Source organism: Suncus etruscus, chromosome 17 (genome assembly GCF_024139225.1).
Source record: "Suncus etruscus isolate mSunEtr1 chromosome 17, mSunEtr1.pri.cur, whole genome shotgun sequence".
NCBI lineage: Eukaryota > Metazoa > Chordata > Mammalia > Eulipotyphla > Soricidae > Suncus > Suncus etruscus.
The window spans coordinates 9,430,630-9,449,218 of record NC_064864.1 but is presented as its reverse complement, the minus strand read 5'-3'; the positions used below and the strand labels follow the sequence as shown (position 1 = coordinate 9,449,218).

Sequence of the window (18,589 nt, the reverse complement as noted above, 5' to 3'; positions counted from 1 at the left end):
CCCCTGAGCCTGCCAGGAGTGATTTCTGAGCATAGAGCCAGGAGTAACCCTTGAGCACTGATGGGTGTAACCCAAAAAACAAAAAAACAAACAAACAAAAAAAAGCAGTAACTGCAAATTTGGGGAACACTTCATGGATACAAGTCTTTGAGGTTGTAGTGGCCTCTAGCCCCGATCTCCCCAGGACAACTGTTCCTTGCTGCTGGTCTAGCAAATAATAGAGATTGATCCCATGCAGCTACTTAATACTCACATCCCTTCAGGGCAAAAAGAAAGGGAATTAGTAAGAATGATCAAGGATAGGGGAGGTGGGGGCAAAGCAGTCTATCCATACTGATCAAACAGGTCCACATAGGTGAGGGGTCAGGAAAATGGGCACATCACAGAATATTTTTCAAACTCATGAGTAGAATGAGTCCAGTGACAGGTTTTGCTAAAACTGAAACAGGATTAAGTCAGTGCAAAGTACATAAGCACAGTTTTATGAAACGTTTCCCAAGCATACGTATGATTGTGGAAAGTTGGCATGACATAATCGGAATTCATTTGAAAATGGGGCCAGAGAAAAACCATCAGGGAAAAACAAAACAAAAAGCTTCCATGCCCTTTCAACTTGGACTGGGCCAAACCACTAACTATCCAAGAAATGAGAAAGAGCAAGCCTAATATGCTCTTTGAAAGGTTACTTTCCATCTATTCTTCCGCTGTGATCCATACACCCGACCATTCTGCCTTGTAGTCCAGTCCCTTCACTGACCATCACCACACCCCTGTTATCCTTCTTTCTTCCTCTATGAAAACCCTTGATGTTTGAACTGGGCATAATGCTCAGTGGTGACATGCAGCTTTTCATGATGTGGAACCTTGGGCTTAAGCCCCAGTACCAAAACAAACAAGAAAATCAGAATTGTCCCTCTTCATTAACACAAATTGGGTTTGTTGTTTTAATTTGTGCTCCTTGAATAGTCAAATCCTTGATTCTCAAATGCATTTTGCTTTTTTCCCCTGGACTTCTAAAATTTTAGGGAAACTGCAGTTACAAAAACACGTATTTGGGATTCCATGTAAATGTATTCCTGTGCCATCCACAGCAGAAAAATTCTGCACCAGGACTGGACCATGAGGAGAGACAGGAATAGGAGAGAAATCCTCCCCACAAATCTATAATTAGGCAAGTCTGTTTCACAAAGAGGTTAAATGCTTAATCTGAGACCACAGTTTATTCTGAAGAATAAAGCTCTAAAGCCAGAGAAGATTCCCCCTTGAAGTCCATCAGCTAAGATACGGTCGGGAATGATAGTGAACAAAAGTATCATTCCAACCCCAAAGCCAACTATATCTATGGATTTCTGTGCTTTGGAAGAAAGGGCTATTCAGATAAAACACTCCAAATTCCAGAAATAACTGGGGGAAATTCAACCAGGTCAACTAGGAGAGGAGTGAAAGGTGGCCCCATTAATCATGTTAAGTGTTGGCTGAAGTATACCACAAGCGCCACTAATTTATTCCATAATATTTCCAGAGGGCCACCTAATAATCGATAAGTATCCAATTCACCTTCACTTTAGGGCTGTTGTCATCTTCTTCTCCATCTTCTTTCCAAGCCAAATCCACAGAGAACCCTCTCAACTGCTTACTTGAATTTAGCTTTTAACAAATAATAAGCTAATCTGTGTCCCGGAGTGCTTATTATCCTCCAGAGTGAGAAATTCCTTCCTGGTGGGCAGAAATCACTCAATTCAAGATGGTCTGACACTAAGGAAATATTCTAGAAGTTCTTACCATAGTCTAAAGAAAAGAGAAGACCAGACAAGGACAAGTGACCTTGTGTATCAATGAGCATCTTCCAATAAGGGATTAAAGCAGTGGCTACCAGAGTTTGTTAAAAAAAAAGGGGGGGGGGGGGAGTGAGTGAACTCCTGAGTACACTAGAATCATGCTAATCAGACTAATCCATTTTGATGAGCTTAAGACTATCAGTGCTGCAAGACTTAACAATTTTATATTATTCTTGAACACGCTTTTGTACATTTGCTTATAAATTATCTTTTGGAATTAAGCATCCGGAATGCTAAGATAGGAAAGGCAATAAAAATTAATGAACTAGACATTCATGGTCTTTGACCAGAGGGAAGTATAGCTCTCTGGTGAGTCTGTTTATTTATTTATCTATTTATGTATTTATTTATTGATTGATTTGGGGCATCACCTGGCGAGGCTCATGGGTTACTCCTGGCTATGTACTCAGAAATCGCTCCTGGCTTGGGGGACCATATGGGATACCGGGGTTCAAACCCAGGTCTGTCCTGGGTCAGCCATATGCAAGGCAAATGCCCTATCACTGTGCTATCACTCCGGCCCCAAGTCTCTTCATTTCTAAGAAGTGGAAACAGGCATAAGACAGGCCATGCCTAACATCAGCTTAACCCAAGCCCTCCTCTGCAGTGAGTTCTGGACAGGAGAGATCTGAGCCCTCTCTCTGGATGTCCCCATCATGCTTCCAGAAGGAAGTGAAGACACGGGTTAGTTTTCTCCGTAAGAGCTCTAAGATTCTATAAACAAACAAGTGGCAAAATACTGAAAGAATCATGTCTATAGCCCAGAGACTTTGCCTAAGGCAGGATTTTTAGTTAAAAAAACTTTCTTAAAAAGGACCTGTGACCACTGGCATATGAGCTACTGGGGTCTACTTTGATAGAAATCCAAGACCAAGTGTCAAAACCCAGGTAAATTTAGTTTTATAAACAAGTACCCTTTAAAAGCCTTTACAATCCAATCTGCACACCTTCAAAATAAATACGGTAGAAGCGACACGAATTCCTGCCAATAGGCTTTCTAATATCCTTGTTACAGGTCTAACCTGCTAGGTTCAGAATATAGATTACTTTCCAATGAATAGCAGCTGTCTTCTCATGCTGAGTGTTGAAGCAATGGCATTGTGCGAGTCACTTCTTACCTGAAGCGTGTGTGCAGTTATAGTTAGTTTACAGATAAGAAAAGCAAAGTTCTCAAATAAGACAGCTGGCCAGTCACATGTGAAAGAATAAAAAAGAATTGAAAACCCTCTCTCACACCATATATTAGAATAAACTTAAATTCTGCAATGACTTAAACATCAGAAGCAGATAGTAAGAAACAAAACACAACAACAACAACAACAGCAACAAAACAACAAAATTTAAAACCTTTTAGGAAAAGAAACAGTGGCAAATCTTTGTGACTTATTTGGCAATGGACTCTAAAATATACCCATCAAAAGCACAAGTAGTATAGATAAGTCTGCAGCTGAAAGGACAATTCAAGTTATAGATAGGAGGGGCAGGAGTGATAGCACGAGAAGTAGGGTGTTTATCTTGCATGGGGATGACCTGGAACAAACCAGGGTTTGATCTCCAGGCATCTCGTATGATTCCCTAAGCCTGCAAAGAGTAGCCCTTGAGCACTGCTAAAACAAAAACAAAGTGAAACCAAAAATGTAGTAGATAGGAGATGCAGATGCTAGGTGCTCAATTCAAATGCTGGTACTCAATGAACAACTCCTAAAGCCTTCGAGGATGTTATCAAGACAGTGAGATAGTCACAAAACAGGAGGAAATATTTGCAAATGATACACAGAGGCCTCTTACAATTCAATATTAAAGTCTTTTCCAGTAAAAAGATAGTGGAGGGATTAAGGTGCATTCTCTGCATGAGGCTGACCTCAGTTCAACCCAGAATTACCTCTAGGGTAATGCAGATAATCCTTGACATTTTAGGACCTGGGCATTTTCACATCCTTTGGTTCTGCCACTGAGCCACTGGCCCATTTGCCAAGAATCACAGGGGTGGGGTGGAACCAACCCCACTCCCACCCCTTCTTTAGAAGACTCAGAATAGAGATTGCCTAGAGATTTCTCTACAAAACAAAAAAGGAAGGGTTTAGGGGCTGGAGCAATAGCACAGCTGTAGAGGGTTTGCCTTGCATTTGGCTGACTGACTCAGAATGGACCCACGTTCCCCAGCATCCCATATAGCCTTTCAAGTCTTCCGAGAACAATTTTTGAGTACAAAGCCAGGAGTAACCCCTGAGCACGAGAAAGGTGTGGCCCCAAAACAAAACAAAAAGGAAGGATTTAACGTAGAAGGGAAGGAAGAGACAAAGAGACATACAGACATGCAGAGACAGAGAGGCTCAATGCCCCCTTTGATATGAGGCCATGACTTCAATCCATGGCACTGATACAGGAAGATACAAGGAGGCCCACCAATGGAACCAAGTGCGTGTGTGATCCTGGGCCATCACAATAATACAAAAGGGAAGGGGAGAAAGAAAAGACGTTCAACTTCAATAATCATCAGGGAAACAAAACCACAAGACACCACTTCCTATGCCCTGGATGAATATAGTCAATATGGTGTCATCACTTTGGGAAAGTCTGACTGTCCTTCCAAAAGGATAGTAAAATTACTATGCGACCCATAAATTCTGCTTCTATGTATAGAATTGAAATTTAAATTCATGTTTGAGTGTTCACATTATTTCAGCATTATTTAGAATCGCCAGGAAAACATAAACCCAAATATCCATCAGATGATGAATAAGGACAACGTGTTACCCCTATATAATAACGTTATTTATGACTGAAATCCAACTAAAACATGCTTGTAATCATGATAGAGGTTTATGTTTATATATATATATATATATATATATATATATATATATATATATATATAATTGTCATGTTAGCTGATTAGGAGAAGAAATGGAGTACTGATACATGCTAAAGCATGGATTAAAAAAATGATGCCAGAACAAAAAAAATTGAGTCATGAGAACATTCCACTTTTATGAAGTGTCCAGAATGGAAAAACATGCAGAGATAAAGTCGTCCACTGTCTGTGTAAGGAATGAGAGCTGGGAAAAGGAACAGGATTTATCTGTGAGCTGATAAAATTGTTCTAAAGTGGTTGTGATTATGGTTACACAGTCTGTGTAACCATGATCTCTGTGCCCACTAAGGCCTTGTGGATTGTAATTTTTTTTTTCAGGGGCCCCTTCCCCTCCCCGCCAAAGAGGGCCATTCTCTTGAAGGTAGCTTTGCTAAGGGAGAGAGACTGACTCCCAGTCAAATACTAGTGTACTGCTCGGTCCTCAGTTAGCTCTGTAGTTCATCAACACACACATTGTATAGCAACAAGAGGAATTCTGAGTGGGTCAGACCAACTTCATCGATCATATCCTGCTTGCCTTAAAATGCCAGTTTGTCACTGAACAGAGAACCCTAATATCTTTGTTTTTCATTCAGGTCTGTGAAGTAAGAAGAAAGAACTTTTCACTTATTGAAAAATGATAAATATTAATATTGCTTGTATCCTGAATCCAAACCAAAGGTTCGGGAAACTTCTTCCCGTGTGACCAGGAATAAGGATTTAATAGAAGGGGAAAGGAAGGTCCCCTCACCTGTTTGACTAAAGAAATCTTGGTGATACATAGGATGCTTTATGGAATGAGATGACAGTGTGTCTTCATTGAACCTTTCTTTGTAAGTCACTCAGAGACACTCAGATACGGATCCTGTGTGCAAACACTGTTTGTGATGAGTGCTGTGTATATTGTTGTCTCGAGCTGGTCAGTGGCATTATCTGAAAGTATCCAACTGGCCACTGAAGATCACAAATACATATGCAGAAGGCCTGGAAATCTAGGCCAGATTGGTTAATGATGATTTTTTGTTCAGAAGAAATATGACCGTGTACATATATCATCTCTGAGGCTTTTGTGTGAGAATGAAATAACTGTCATGTTGTCTTTGTGACAAAGTAGATCTTGAGTTTATACACATTTGTAAGGCTAGCAGAGCCATCAGGGTGCTGACTTTCCAGAACATTCCACAGTGTCCTTGCCCACAGCTTCCATCACTCCTGCTGGTCTGTTTCCCTCATGCTTCAGCAACAATCAGCCTTTCCTCCCTGTCCTGCCAAGCTCTGGGGTGAGTCCTTGTGCTGAAAAAACCACGGGGGCAGAAACTTTGTTGGTACCTTGTGGACTCTTCAGACAGTGGGATGAGAAAAACTTGCTGAGACTCTGGGAGAAATGCGGGTTCTCTGTGGCCTCATTGGCCAGGGAATTGTCATTTTTAATTAGCCATTTGTATGGCATGTAGGTATTTCAGTACAACTAATTTTTTAAGTGAAATGGGATATTAGAGAATATGAGATTTCAAGTCCAGTGGTCAAGCACTGAACTGTATTGCCTTCCAAAATACAAATAACCAATCTCCAGCTCATCTGTGCAAAAACACATCAATTCTTCCAATAAAACTTTGGTATGGCATAAGACACAGGAAAAAATGCCTCTAAGTACTTTGTGGTTTAAAAGTCAAGTAATTTTGGATAGAAGGGCAAAGGCTTGCACTCCATAAAAATCATTTGGACACACTGTTTAATACAACCCTTTGAACTTCAGATAATAACCTGTACAGCAGGATATATTATGTACTATGGTTCAGGACATACTGAACAAAACATAAAATGATAATGTCAAGGGTATCATAAGTAAGGGTCTGATAACATTAATGGGAACAGAAGAGATTTCTACTGGAGGGGGAAAAAAAACTAACATCTCACCTAAATATGAACTATTTGTGAACAAGATAAAAGGGTAAAGTCCTCAACATTTTATTTTCCTGTAAATATCAAAAACGAAGAAGGGAAGGTTTTAGGATGTCCTTGGGGACTTGATGTTTTGATTTGGAGATTTATTTCCTTCACAATGCATGAATGTATTCCATTGTGGAAATCTATTTCTTTACCAACGTAGTTAGAAATAGCCTGTGTGTTGACTTTTAACACTCAGGTGACAGTCACTAAAGTTCCAGGGACTTAAAATAATGCACCCATCCAACCTCCTGCCCCAGGGACTGGAGGACCAGTCCACTAACACCCCCTAGTGGCCACAACAGGACCGGAGGTGTCACTGCCTCAACCCCAAAGTCTCAAAGGGACTTTGAACAAATAGAAGAAATGGTTGACCTTTTTGACAGCCATCAATCATCTCAAGGCCCAGGACCAAGTAAAGTTTCAGAAAAATATTTACTGTGACAATAATCTATCACTGATGTATCAGGCCTGAAACAGGAATCTTCAAAACCTTGACTTGAACAGACTTTAAGGCATTGTCATTCCTGGAACTGAGGGGAGGGGAGCCTAGGGAAAAAGAGGGGAGAAACGAAGGAACTTTGGGGGGGGGCGGTTTACTTCTGGCTCTGCATTCAGGAATCACTCCTGGCATGCTCAGGGGATTCTATGGAATGCCAGGATCAAACGTGGGTGGGCAATGTGCAAGGCAAGTACCCTACTTGTGGTACTATTGCTCCAGTCCCAGAAGAAACTTTCCCCACCCCCCAAAATAAACCTGTGGCGTGGGGAGAGATTTTCTTTTGAAATCTAGATATTGTGTCTAAACTCCAAAGATAAATGATTGGTGAGAATAGATTACTTTGAATGTATAAGAATGTATTTGAATCTATTTTTTAGAAATGGAATCTGGAAGGGATTGAGACATAATTTGGGGGGGGGGGGCATTATTCATAGTTCTAAAAACCCAAAACACAAGGAGCATTGCTCCCTTTGATATGAGATGCAAAATAAACAAAAATCTGTTAAAAGTAGCTTAAAATAAAGCACAACTTCCTCTCAAATCTCACCTTCCCATCACTGCTTCTCAGGTACAATTAGGAAACTACAAAGAGTGATTTAATAACCATTCAACTAGTATGAACAAAAATATGCAAAGATACCAATGTTGGGGAAAAAACAGAAGGCTCTATAGGAAAAAATTTATCAATATCAAAATGCCAACCAGCATGCAAATCACAAAGAGCTGAGAGACCTTCATTGATATTACTAAATTTCCTAGGAAACCAGGTAGCAGCACCCATCTCATTGCTTCTGCATCTGTGTTTTTATAAGTCTCACCAGAAGGATCTTTTTTTTGTTTTGTTTTGTTTTGGGGCCACACCCAGAGATGCTCAAGGATTACTCCTGGCTCTGCACTCAGAAATCCAGGAATCACTCCTGGTGGCAGGGATCGAACCAGGGTGGGCCACATATAGGGCGAATATCATGGCCTTCTCCAGCCTTTCACAGAAGCATCATATCTCTAATAGAAACTACAAATTAGGAAGTCTGTAGGCCAAGAGAGTTTTTGTGTGGCATACTAGGAGCTTTTGTGTGGCATGAAAACTTGGATGGACTGCCTTTGTGTGTCAAAAGAGCATAAGGAACAACCTGCAGGCCTAAAACAAGGACTGGGGAAACCACAAGTACCTTTTAAAACTTGAGAGAGACAGAGAAAGGGAGACACAGAGGAGGGAGAAAGGGAGAAAGGGAGGGAGGGAGAGGGACAGAGGGAGAGGGAGAGAGAGAGAGAAAGAGAGAGAGAGAAAGAGAGAGAGGAGAGAGAGAGAGAGAGAGAGAGAGAGAGAGAGAGAGAGAGAGAGAGAGAGAGAGAGAGAGAGAGAGAGAGAGAGAGAGAACACTCAGGTCCTGAAAAGTGAAGAAATTTCAATTCATGGTCAGACAATTGTAAGTGGATGGAGCCGGAGAGATAGCACAGCAGTAGGGCGTTTGCCTTGCATGAGGCCAACCTGGGATGTGCCCAGGTTCAATCCTTGGCATCTCATACGGTCCCCCGAACCTGCCAGGAGCAATTTCTGCGCATAGAGCCAGGATTAACCCTTAAGCACTGTTGGGTGTGGTCCCAAATCAAAACAAAACAAAAAAAAGTGGCTGAACCAAGATAGACAAGTGTATGACCCCAAGTCTCCCCCCATTCTAGAAAGGAGAAAGCAGGACTCCAATAAGAAGGGGCCATAGCATAGTATAATATAGGGTGTTTGTCTTGCACATGGCATTCCTGGGTTTGATCCTCAGCATCCCATATAGTCCCCCATGAATGTAGAACCTGGAGTAACCCTTGAGCAAGGCAATGTGTACCCTGTACCACCACTCCACAAAAAAGAGGAAAAAAAAAGTTTGCTAATCCAAGAATTTGAGAACTGCTGAACTGCTTACTCTAAAAACATTTGAAAGGAAATGTTTAATTCCACAGCCACGGGCTCAACTTTCCCACAAACTATAAAGGGGTTACTAATTCCATTCCTGGCTATAAATTAGTGTAGCACAAGGTAGCTTCTAAAACTTGATTAAATGCAGGTGTGTGTGTGTGTGTGTGTGTGTGTGTGGTGTTTTCAAAAGGTAGGGGTGTATGGGGGGGGGGGATGAGAGGGAGAGGGAGAGAGAGAGAGCAAGTACAAAGCAGAATATCTTCATCACCACTGGAGGAGAAAAAGTAGAAACTAGTATATGCCTCAAGTCATCCTCCAGCTTGTAAACAAAGCTTAGGGGAAAAAAACGCATAGAGAAAGTTGCCCATTCTTACCTGTTCTAACGTGAGCTGCTTAGAAATGGTATCATTCTCCAATTTTTTAATTTTCTTCATCAGTTTGTTGACCTGGAATTCCTGCTCCTGCTCCAGATGCTGTTCGAGTTCAGCTTTCTCATGCTGCAGCTGGAAAAATGGAAAACACAGATGGAGAAAGTCAAGATTCTCAAACTGAATGTCATGCAAAACAAGTAAGCATGTAAGTATGATACAGCCTATTTCTACTCGTACATCCAAACATACACCAGTGAACTTTTCATCCCTAACTGGTTATTCTGACTTCAAACTTTGGTTCTTCAACCAAACATTAGAGTGTGCAGGCAAAGGCACCTGGTCATCCTTAGCAAATACCAAAATTCGGGGTAAAATTTAACCCATGAGCTTCAACCACAATTAAAAACTGAATCTGGGGCCAGAGAGATAGCATGGAGGTAAGGCGTTTGCCTTGCATGCTGATGGTCGGTGGTTCGAATCCCGGCATCCTATATGGTCCCCTGAGCCTGCCAGGAGCCATTTCTGAGCAGAGAGCCAAGAGTAACACCTGACCACTGCCGGGTGTGACCCAAAAACCACAAAAACAAAAACAAACAAAAAAACATCAGAAAATTAAAAAAAAAAAATTTAAATACTCAGGCTCAGCTCCAGGCGGTATTTGCTCCCTAAGATGCACAGACATTTCCCCCATCTTCTAGAGGGAAAAAAGTGTGTCTTTACGGTATGAAAAATAACGGCAACAAAAAATTCCATCAGCTTTAATAACCAAGTTTAATTACTCAGATTTACATAATGTATGCAGAAAAGGATGAGGTAAATAATGACAAAATTAACTTAGTAAACTATTATTATTTGGATTTTTGAGCCACACCAGAGTGTGCTGTTGGGGTTCAAGGGACCATATGGGGTGCTGTGGATCAAACCCAGGTTGGCCATGCATAAGGAAAGCACCCTATCTGCTATATTATCTCTCCAGCTCCAACTCTTTCTTTTATAATTATCTTTATTTAAACACCGTGATTACAAACATGATTACAGTTGTATGATTACAGTCATGTAAAGAACACCCCCCTTCAGCAGTGCAAGATTCCCACCACCAATTTCCCAGATCTCCCTCCTCCCCACCCCCCCCACACCTGTACTCGAGATAGGCTTTCCACTTCCCCCATTCATTCACATTGTTATGATAGTTTTCAGTGTAGTCATCTCTCCAACTGCACCAGCTCCAACCCTTAATACTATTTTCAGTATATGAGCAAGCAAACTTTAGCAAAAATAAGCACAATAATTTTCCGTAATTATATCCTATATCACCTTGTTGTGATTCATTCACAGTGTGCATTGATTCAAATACTATCCAAAACATAGTTCTTGTTGTTCAGAAAATTCTCTTGTTTTGTTTTTTTGGTTTTTTTGTTTTGTTTTGTTTTGTTTTGGTGTATGTGTCTTAACCCTCTGAACAAAAAGGTTCATCTATAATTTTGCATTATTCCTAATATTCTTTTTTTGAGAGGAAGGGTTGGGCCGCACCTAGTGGTGCTCACCTGGCTCTGCACTCAAATATCACTCCTGGCAGGCTTGAAGGACCATATGGGATGCCTAGATTCGAACCACCATCCATCCTGGTTCAGTCACATGCAAGGAAACGCCCTACCACTGTGCTATCACTCCAGCCCCTATTCCTAATATTCTTTATTGACTGAAAATAGGAGTTGGAGGGAATGATATGACAGAAGCGGATACTTTCAGAACCATGGGGAGATTAAGTAAAAATTATCAAAGGCAAACTTTTTATTTCCAGGTCTAAAAACTCAAACATGCTCCCCTACCTCAATACTGATCTTTCAGTGTGTAGTCCTATCTCCCCAAGGTAATTTTCTCTAAACAAATGCTTCAGCTGAAAAGAAACAGCACAAGGCTCAGTCTACCCTGAGCCCCAAAACTTGTGCTCTGCTATAGATCTGAGCAAGTCAGAGCGGGGTCAACTTCAAGTTCAAGGGATGCTTACTGTGCCCTTGGTATATGGAAAAATCAAATGTACAAACAAATGATTAAACAACAAGACAAGCATGCTTGCCTGGAGTATGCTACTTGGGGGTAGTTTTCCTAAATCCAGCAGCCAAGTGGTGCTTTGTGGAATCTTCCAGAAATCCACAAGCAATTTCTTCTTTCAGCATGGACAGGCCCTGCCTAGAGATAACATAAGAATCTACCGATAGGGAACTTGGCATCCTAGGACCACCATCCACTCTGCAAGCAGGCATATACCCAGGTTGCTGGAGTCCATGTTTCTGACCCACTGGTTGTCTAAATCAATTTCTTGAGCCAACCCCTAAGATTTAATGAATTTGTTGGAGCAGCATATGTGGCACTCAAGACAAATAGCATAGAACTCACTAGATCATAACCAAGACCATGATTTATTACAGGAAATCCCAGAGAGAAGCAATACAAAGAGCAATGTTGAATTGAGAAGTACATCTCCCCAAATCTCCACATAATTACCAGCTCAGAAGTACTTTAAAACCTCTTTTGGATTTTGGGGCCGGAGTGGTAGCACAGTGGTAGGGTGTTTGCCTTGCATGCGGCTGACCCAAGGAGGACACGGGTTTGACCCTCAGCATCCCAGATGGTCCTCTGACCCTGCCAGGAGTAATTTCTGAGCACAGAGCCAGAAGTAACCTCCGAGTGCCACCTGGTATGGAGCAAAACTAAAAAAATAATAAAAATTAAATAAATAAATAAAAAATAATAATAAAACCTCTCTTGGATTTTTATGGATGCTTTGATAAATAGGCCTAATAGAGTGCAACATTGGGCCCTTACCAAGGGAACTCAGCTCCCAGCTTTCTCCCCTATCCTAGAAGTCTTTGGAAGGGGAGAGGGGCTCAACCTAGAAATTCAACCCCCTAATCAGAAGATTGGTTGTCTTAAGATCTTAGGCATCTTCCAGGTTCACTTTATTCACCTACAAAAGACCTGTGACACTCCCAGCACTTTAAAAATGCCAAGGCTTTTTTTAAGAGCTGTGAGCCAGAACTGTGAACAAAGACCTAATAATAAGTATGAAAAACATGTGTCGGTTGTGAAAATCTATAAATCACATACTGCTTCATAATCTTTGTAAGCAAGCCCAGCACAGAATGCAGTGGACAACAGAAATCTCGGCTGGCCTCGATGGAACTCCAAATGAGTATACCTCACCTACACAGTTGACACAATTTCCAGTCTTTCAAACACTTGGTTCAAATTTTAAAAGAAGTTAAAGATCTAACACAGTCATTTAAGCCTGGAAATACTGACTCTATGATACTGTTTTTCCAACTATTGCTTTTGATGTGCTAGTCCAAAATTTTTTTAAAAGCTGGTTAACCTTGCAGGGATCCAGGAAAGAAGCAGATGTGAGGAGATGCTTACTATGACAAGTCTATTTTTATCTAGTCCTTTAAAACTTTAGTTCTGCAAGATCAAGTACTAATTAAAAGGAAAAGAAAAAAAAAAAAAAACCCTGAGGAATGGACAAAGAAGAGTTGCCAGAATTTCATATACAAGATTCCAATGAATAAGTATCAAAGACTGAAACATTTCTGTTTATATAAACATTTTGCTGTTTCTTATCCAAAAGGCTATAGAAGAGATGAAATTTATTAATCAGAAAATTAGCTTTGCTCTCAAATAGCCTATAAACTCTACATTTAAATAATATTTATTGGTTTTAGTCTAGGAGCCTATAGGCCATCTGCATAAAGCAATTTGAGTTTTTCCTACAATATTTTAAAATGTGACATTTTTTTTAAATTTGGCAAACCATCCCCCCTTTCAAAGAAAATTATTACTTTTACCCTGTGGTAAACTAAAATAATAAACGACACAATCTAACACAGAAAAAAATTCTTGCCCACCAAGCAACATTCGTCACAGAACATTAATCAAGGAAAATACATAGTTCTCATTGGTTCACAGAAAATATTCATGTTTAGACAGATGGTCTAACACTGTCAAGATCTAATTAGGTGTTTCCTTTCAGAATGCAGATTAAACTAGGTGTAGCATCTATAAAAAAAAGTTTTGATTTTTAAGAATCTCAAGAGCTAGACCCTAAGGAAAACCTGGTGGCAAAGCTTGCATGACCAGAACTCAAGATAAGGTTGAGTAACAACACAGGCCCTTTGGGAAAGAGCATGGCACACTGAAATGGAATTCTGCAGTGCCAGCAAACAGCTTGCCTGTCTCCTTTGCTCTGCCATGCGTAGCTCAGGTGACAGGCAATTCAGATGCAAGGCATGAAATTTCTGAACAGAACATTTAAAACTGCCGTATTACCTGGGAACAAAGAAGCTGCCAGTAAAAATTCATTCAAGAGCCACCTAAAGAAGAACTCCCACATCAGCCCACAAATCGTGACAACTGTGTGAAGATGAACAAGCTGAACTAGAGAGAGGAGCTTGAGAGACCAATAATCACAGAGTTGGCCTCACCAACGGTTTGCCAGGAAAAAAAAAATCATAAACTCTTTCTTTTAAACAGGTTATCATGTAAATTCAAGCTCTTCTGCTCCAAAAGGGCCTGAGTCCTGAATTCATGGACCTATTGGTTTTGTTTTGTATTGTTGGGTTTTGGGGGGACCACATCTGATGATGCACAGGGCTTGCTACTATGACAACTATGACTATGATGATGACGACCACCACCACCACCACAACCAGCTCTGCACTCCATTAAATTTTTCAAAATCAATTTTCTATATATTATGAAGCCAATCTCAAATATTATAACATTCTAAGTCTCTTAGACAATATAATCTTTTTGGGGGGGATTGGGCCACATCTGTTAATGCTCAGGGGTTACCCCTGGCTATGTGCTCAGAAATAACCCCTGGATTGGAGAACCATATGGGACACTGAAGGATCGAACTCTAGTCCATCTTATTGGCCTTACCACTTGCACCACCACTCTGGCCACAGGCAATATATTCTTGACATTATCAAAAGGCAACAACACTAGAACTGAAATCACTTTAATGAATAGATAACAAACTGGTAGTACGTTTTCAATGGAATTGGGGTTATAAGGTTTGTTTCCGGGATTCACATGAAAAACATTAATAAAACCGAAAAACAAGTTCTGTTTATAGGCCAAAATATAATTATAAATCTGAAAATTTCTCTGGTCTAAAAGTCATTATATTCCATGACTATATATGGAGTCCCAAAGCAAACTTGGGGCACAATCAAGAGGACCCCAACAGGAAGAACTTGTGTTTACATCAGCTTACAATCACAGAAACCTACACCCAAATGTGGATTCATCAATGCAAAAACTCATCTGAAACCCTTGCCAACAAAATTTCTACAACAAGCAAAACACACAGCATCTAGGCAAACTGGTGCGAGAAAATAACGACCAAGGAAATACCACCCTGGGTTTCCTATGAACTAGAAGAGATTTCTATGGCACATTCATTACATATATTTTATTTAGTTGGCCTTTCAAATAGTAAAGACCAACTATTTGAGCCTTTACTGCTAACACTAGAACAGGGAGGCAAGAAATTATAAGAGTTGGATGGGCCAGAGTGGGTAGGATATTTGCCTTGTGCATGGCCACACTGAAGTTCAATCGCCAGCATCCCATATGTCCTTTGAGCACTGCCAGTAATTTCTAAATGCAGGGGGAGCCAGGAGTAGCCTCACAGCATCACCAGGTATGGCCCAAAACAAACTAAACTAAAGAAACTTGTGAGTTACAGCAGGTGCCAAGATGGCGCCCTCCATCTTGCTTATGAAAGCTGTTGATTGAGGTACTATGGGTCCCCATGTATTTATTTAATTCCAGCACCACACCCATTACCAGTGTACCCTCTTCCCTCCTCCAAGGGCCCCCATCTTCTCCTTTCAATCTACACACACACATAACAATCTCAGTTGTAAGGATCAATTCTCTTCCCACTACGTTGCCTTTGCTCCTACCTTGCTGTGTTATCTTTTAGCCTTCATATTACAAATCCTTCTGTATCTATCCCTCTCCATCTGACTGACTTCACTCAGCAGACCTTCTTGTTCCATCCATATTTGCAGCAAACTGCAAATTTTTTTCTTTCTTAGAACTGTTTAGTATTCCATTGTTTGCTTTCAGCTTTTGCAACACTGCAAAGAACTTAATAAAGACCAAGCACTTGTACATCAATGTGCTTAATATCCGCATCTCTATGACAGACACTATCATATGCATCTTACAGAAAATGAAACCTCACCTTAGAAAGAAAACATAACCGATTAGAGTCGCAGAGATGTGAAAGGAAGCTCTAGGCTGAAAAATCTCAATCTCTAGTTTCAAAGTCTTTTCCCTCCCTTATCTCGACATATGCTGCCACCCTGGAGATGTGGGTACATTCTCTGTCATTCATCAATAACATGCTCGCTCTAGTAAGAGCTATGACCAGGACTGAATTCAACTTGGGCCATCTGGTAAACACCTTATGTTCACAAAGATTGTTTGGATAAATAATATGCTTATTTCCTCAGTGGACTTTTTCTCCCATGAATCCTCAGAAGAAAAACAAGGCCAATTAAAGGACACCATTGCTAGTAATAATAAATGGGGTATTCGTAGTTCATCATCCAAATCAAGAAATAAAACACCGCCAGTTCTCTCAAAGCCCAGTGGCCCTCCTGATTACAGTTCCCACCTAACACTGATAGGCAGCTTGTCATTCTGTTCATTCTCAAATATTTACATTCATAAAACTTTTTTTTAAAAATTCGAAAGAAAATATACAGTTTTTGTATTTTGAAACATTTGTTATGTGGTTTGGTTGTTTTTTAATTCTTTCCCTTTTTTATGGTATGCCCAGTGATATTCAGGGTTACTGCTGTGTTTAAGGGACATTATGTGGTACTAGGGATCAAATGACATGCCAGGCATGTGTCCTATCCACTGTACTATCTCTATGACCTTGACCTTGTGATTTCATTCCCCCATATTGTTATATCTAATTGTGGCTACAATTTACTAACCCATTAGGTGAATATATCAGCACTCAGTTACCCATTCTATAAATAAAGGAGCCATTTGGGCCATTGCTGGCTTTTCACTACTATGAACAATGCCACAAAGAGCATCCTTTTAGGGCCAAGCAGTAGCACAGTGGGAAGGGTGTTTGCCTTACATGTAAGCAATCCAAGTTCATATAGTCCCCCGAGCCTCCCAGGAGTGATTTGTGAGCACAGAGCCAGGAATAACCCTTGAGCATAGCCTCAAAACAAAAAAGAACATCCTTCTACTCACCTGGTACAGATGTGTACATGTGGCCACATCATGTATACCCACAAAGAGAATAACTAAGTCACGGTCAAAGGCTATTTCCAAATTCATCAGGAAATGTCCAATTGCTTTCAAAACAGTTGTAACCCTTTTCACTCTGAGAACAGTGCCTGGGAATTCTCTAGAAGTATTCTTGTGGGTTTTGTATTTTGCTCTTGCTGATTACTAATGAGGTGGTGTACTTTTTCATGTGTTGACTAATCTTTTGGTTACTTGCTTGTTTAAAAAACATCTTCACAGGTCAGAGAGATAGCACAGCAGTAGGGCATTTGCCTTGCATGCTGACAACCTGGGACAGATCAGGATTCGATTCCTGGCATCCCAAATGGTCTTCTGAGCCTGCCAGGAGCAATTTCTCAGCACAGAGCCAGGAGTTACCCCTGAGTACCGCTGTGTGCAGCTCCAAAACAAACAAATCTTAAAGTTTTATGTCATCTATCCTGTTTTCATAACTAGTTTATAGTTTTGTGCTAGTTCTACCTTACACACACCAGCCCTGTGGCTTGCCCTTGCCCTGAGTCCTAAGCTAAATCTTTGGTTCTCTTCAAGAGGATTATGACCAAACAACTAAATTTGTATCTCCAGGCCAGACTACTCTGTTGAAGACAAGCTGTCTAGCTGCCTGCTTGTTATCCCCATGTAGACAGCTCAATTGAACTTCTGACCTTCACTCCAAACTCTACTCACTGTCTTCCCATCTAAGATGACAGTCCGTCCTTCCAGTAGATCACAGATCTGTTTTTCCCCCTTGATCTTATCTTTCTCTCACATTCATTCCTAATCCACCCTCAAATCCTACAGGACACAACTTCAAAACTCACCAGGAAGGGTATGGAGACTGTCTTTGCTACGGCTGTCATAAAACAATCCACAGAAATCCTTTGGATTGATTCCCTTGCTGCCATCACCTTCACCTCTATTCTCCATGAAAAGCAAAATTATTTCACACCTTTGCTCAACCCTCCCCCCCACTCCCTAAATCCCCTGACATCCTGACACCCTGCAACAAGAAATTCTGACCTTGGCTCAAAAAACTCTTTAGGACTCACAAGGTGGCCATTACACTCCAATTCTATTGCTTCCCACTTGTTTTGTTTTATTTTGTTTTGGTTTTGGTTTTTTGGGGCCACACCCATTGATGCTCAGGGGTTACTCCTGGCTCTGCGTTCAGAAATAGCTCCTGGCTTGGGGGACCATACGGAATGCCTGGGGATCAAACCGAGGTCCGTCCTAGGCTAGTGCCTTATTGCTTCGAGCCACCACTCTGGCCCTCTACTTCCCACTTCTTTCTCTCCTCTTCTCCCAACTCTCAACTCCAATTATACCGGCTTCAATGAAAACTTATCTTGAACGCCTTTTCCAACATAACTCAAACAGGTTACAATAGTTTGCAGTTTATGGAACTGCGTGCTAGCAAAGGGGATTTTTGAAGGTACTTTTCCAAATTAACCAAGTGGTCAACCAAGCCCACACCATCCTATCTTAAGAATCACTGCTCTTAACAATACTGCAAACCACAATGACTAAAAGGAAAAAAGTGGGGAGGAAAGAAAAATATCAGCATAGAGGGGGAGGGAGGAAAACTGGAGACACTGGATGGCGGGAACTATGCACTGGTAAAGGGTGCTGAACAGTTTAGGACTGAAGCTTGAGCATGAACAACTTTGGAACTGTAAACAACTTTGTGTTATGAACAAGTTTTGTATTATAAGTCACCTTGTAAACCACAGTGTTTAAATAAATTTTCTTTTGGTTTGGTTTGGTTTGGTTTTGGCCACACCCGGCGACACTCAGGGGTTACTCTTAGCTCTGTGCTCAGAAATCATTCCTGGCAGGCTTGGGGGA

At 40.9% G+C, this 18,589-nt stretch overlaps 1 protein-coding gene across 1 annotated transcript in view; it reads right to left on the bottom strand.

The window, feature by feature from the left end:
* The window catches only part of CCDC6 (coiled-coil domain containing 6), a 139,714-nt gene that overhangs the window by 33,825 nt on the left and 87,300 nt on the right, over positions 1-18,589 (bottom strand). The window contains exon 3 of the mRNA XM_049790524.1: positions 9,425-9,553. Within this exon, the coding sequence (XP_049646481.1) occupies positions 9,425-9,553 (129 nt within the window). The remainder of the gene's footprint in view (positions 1-9,424; positions 9,554-18,589) is intronic.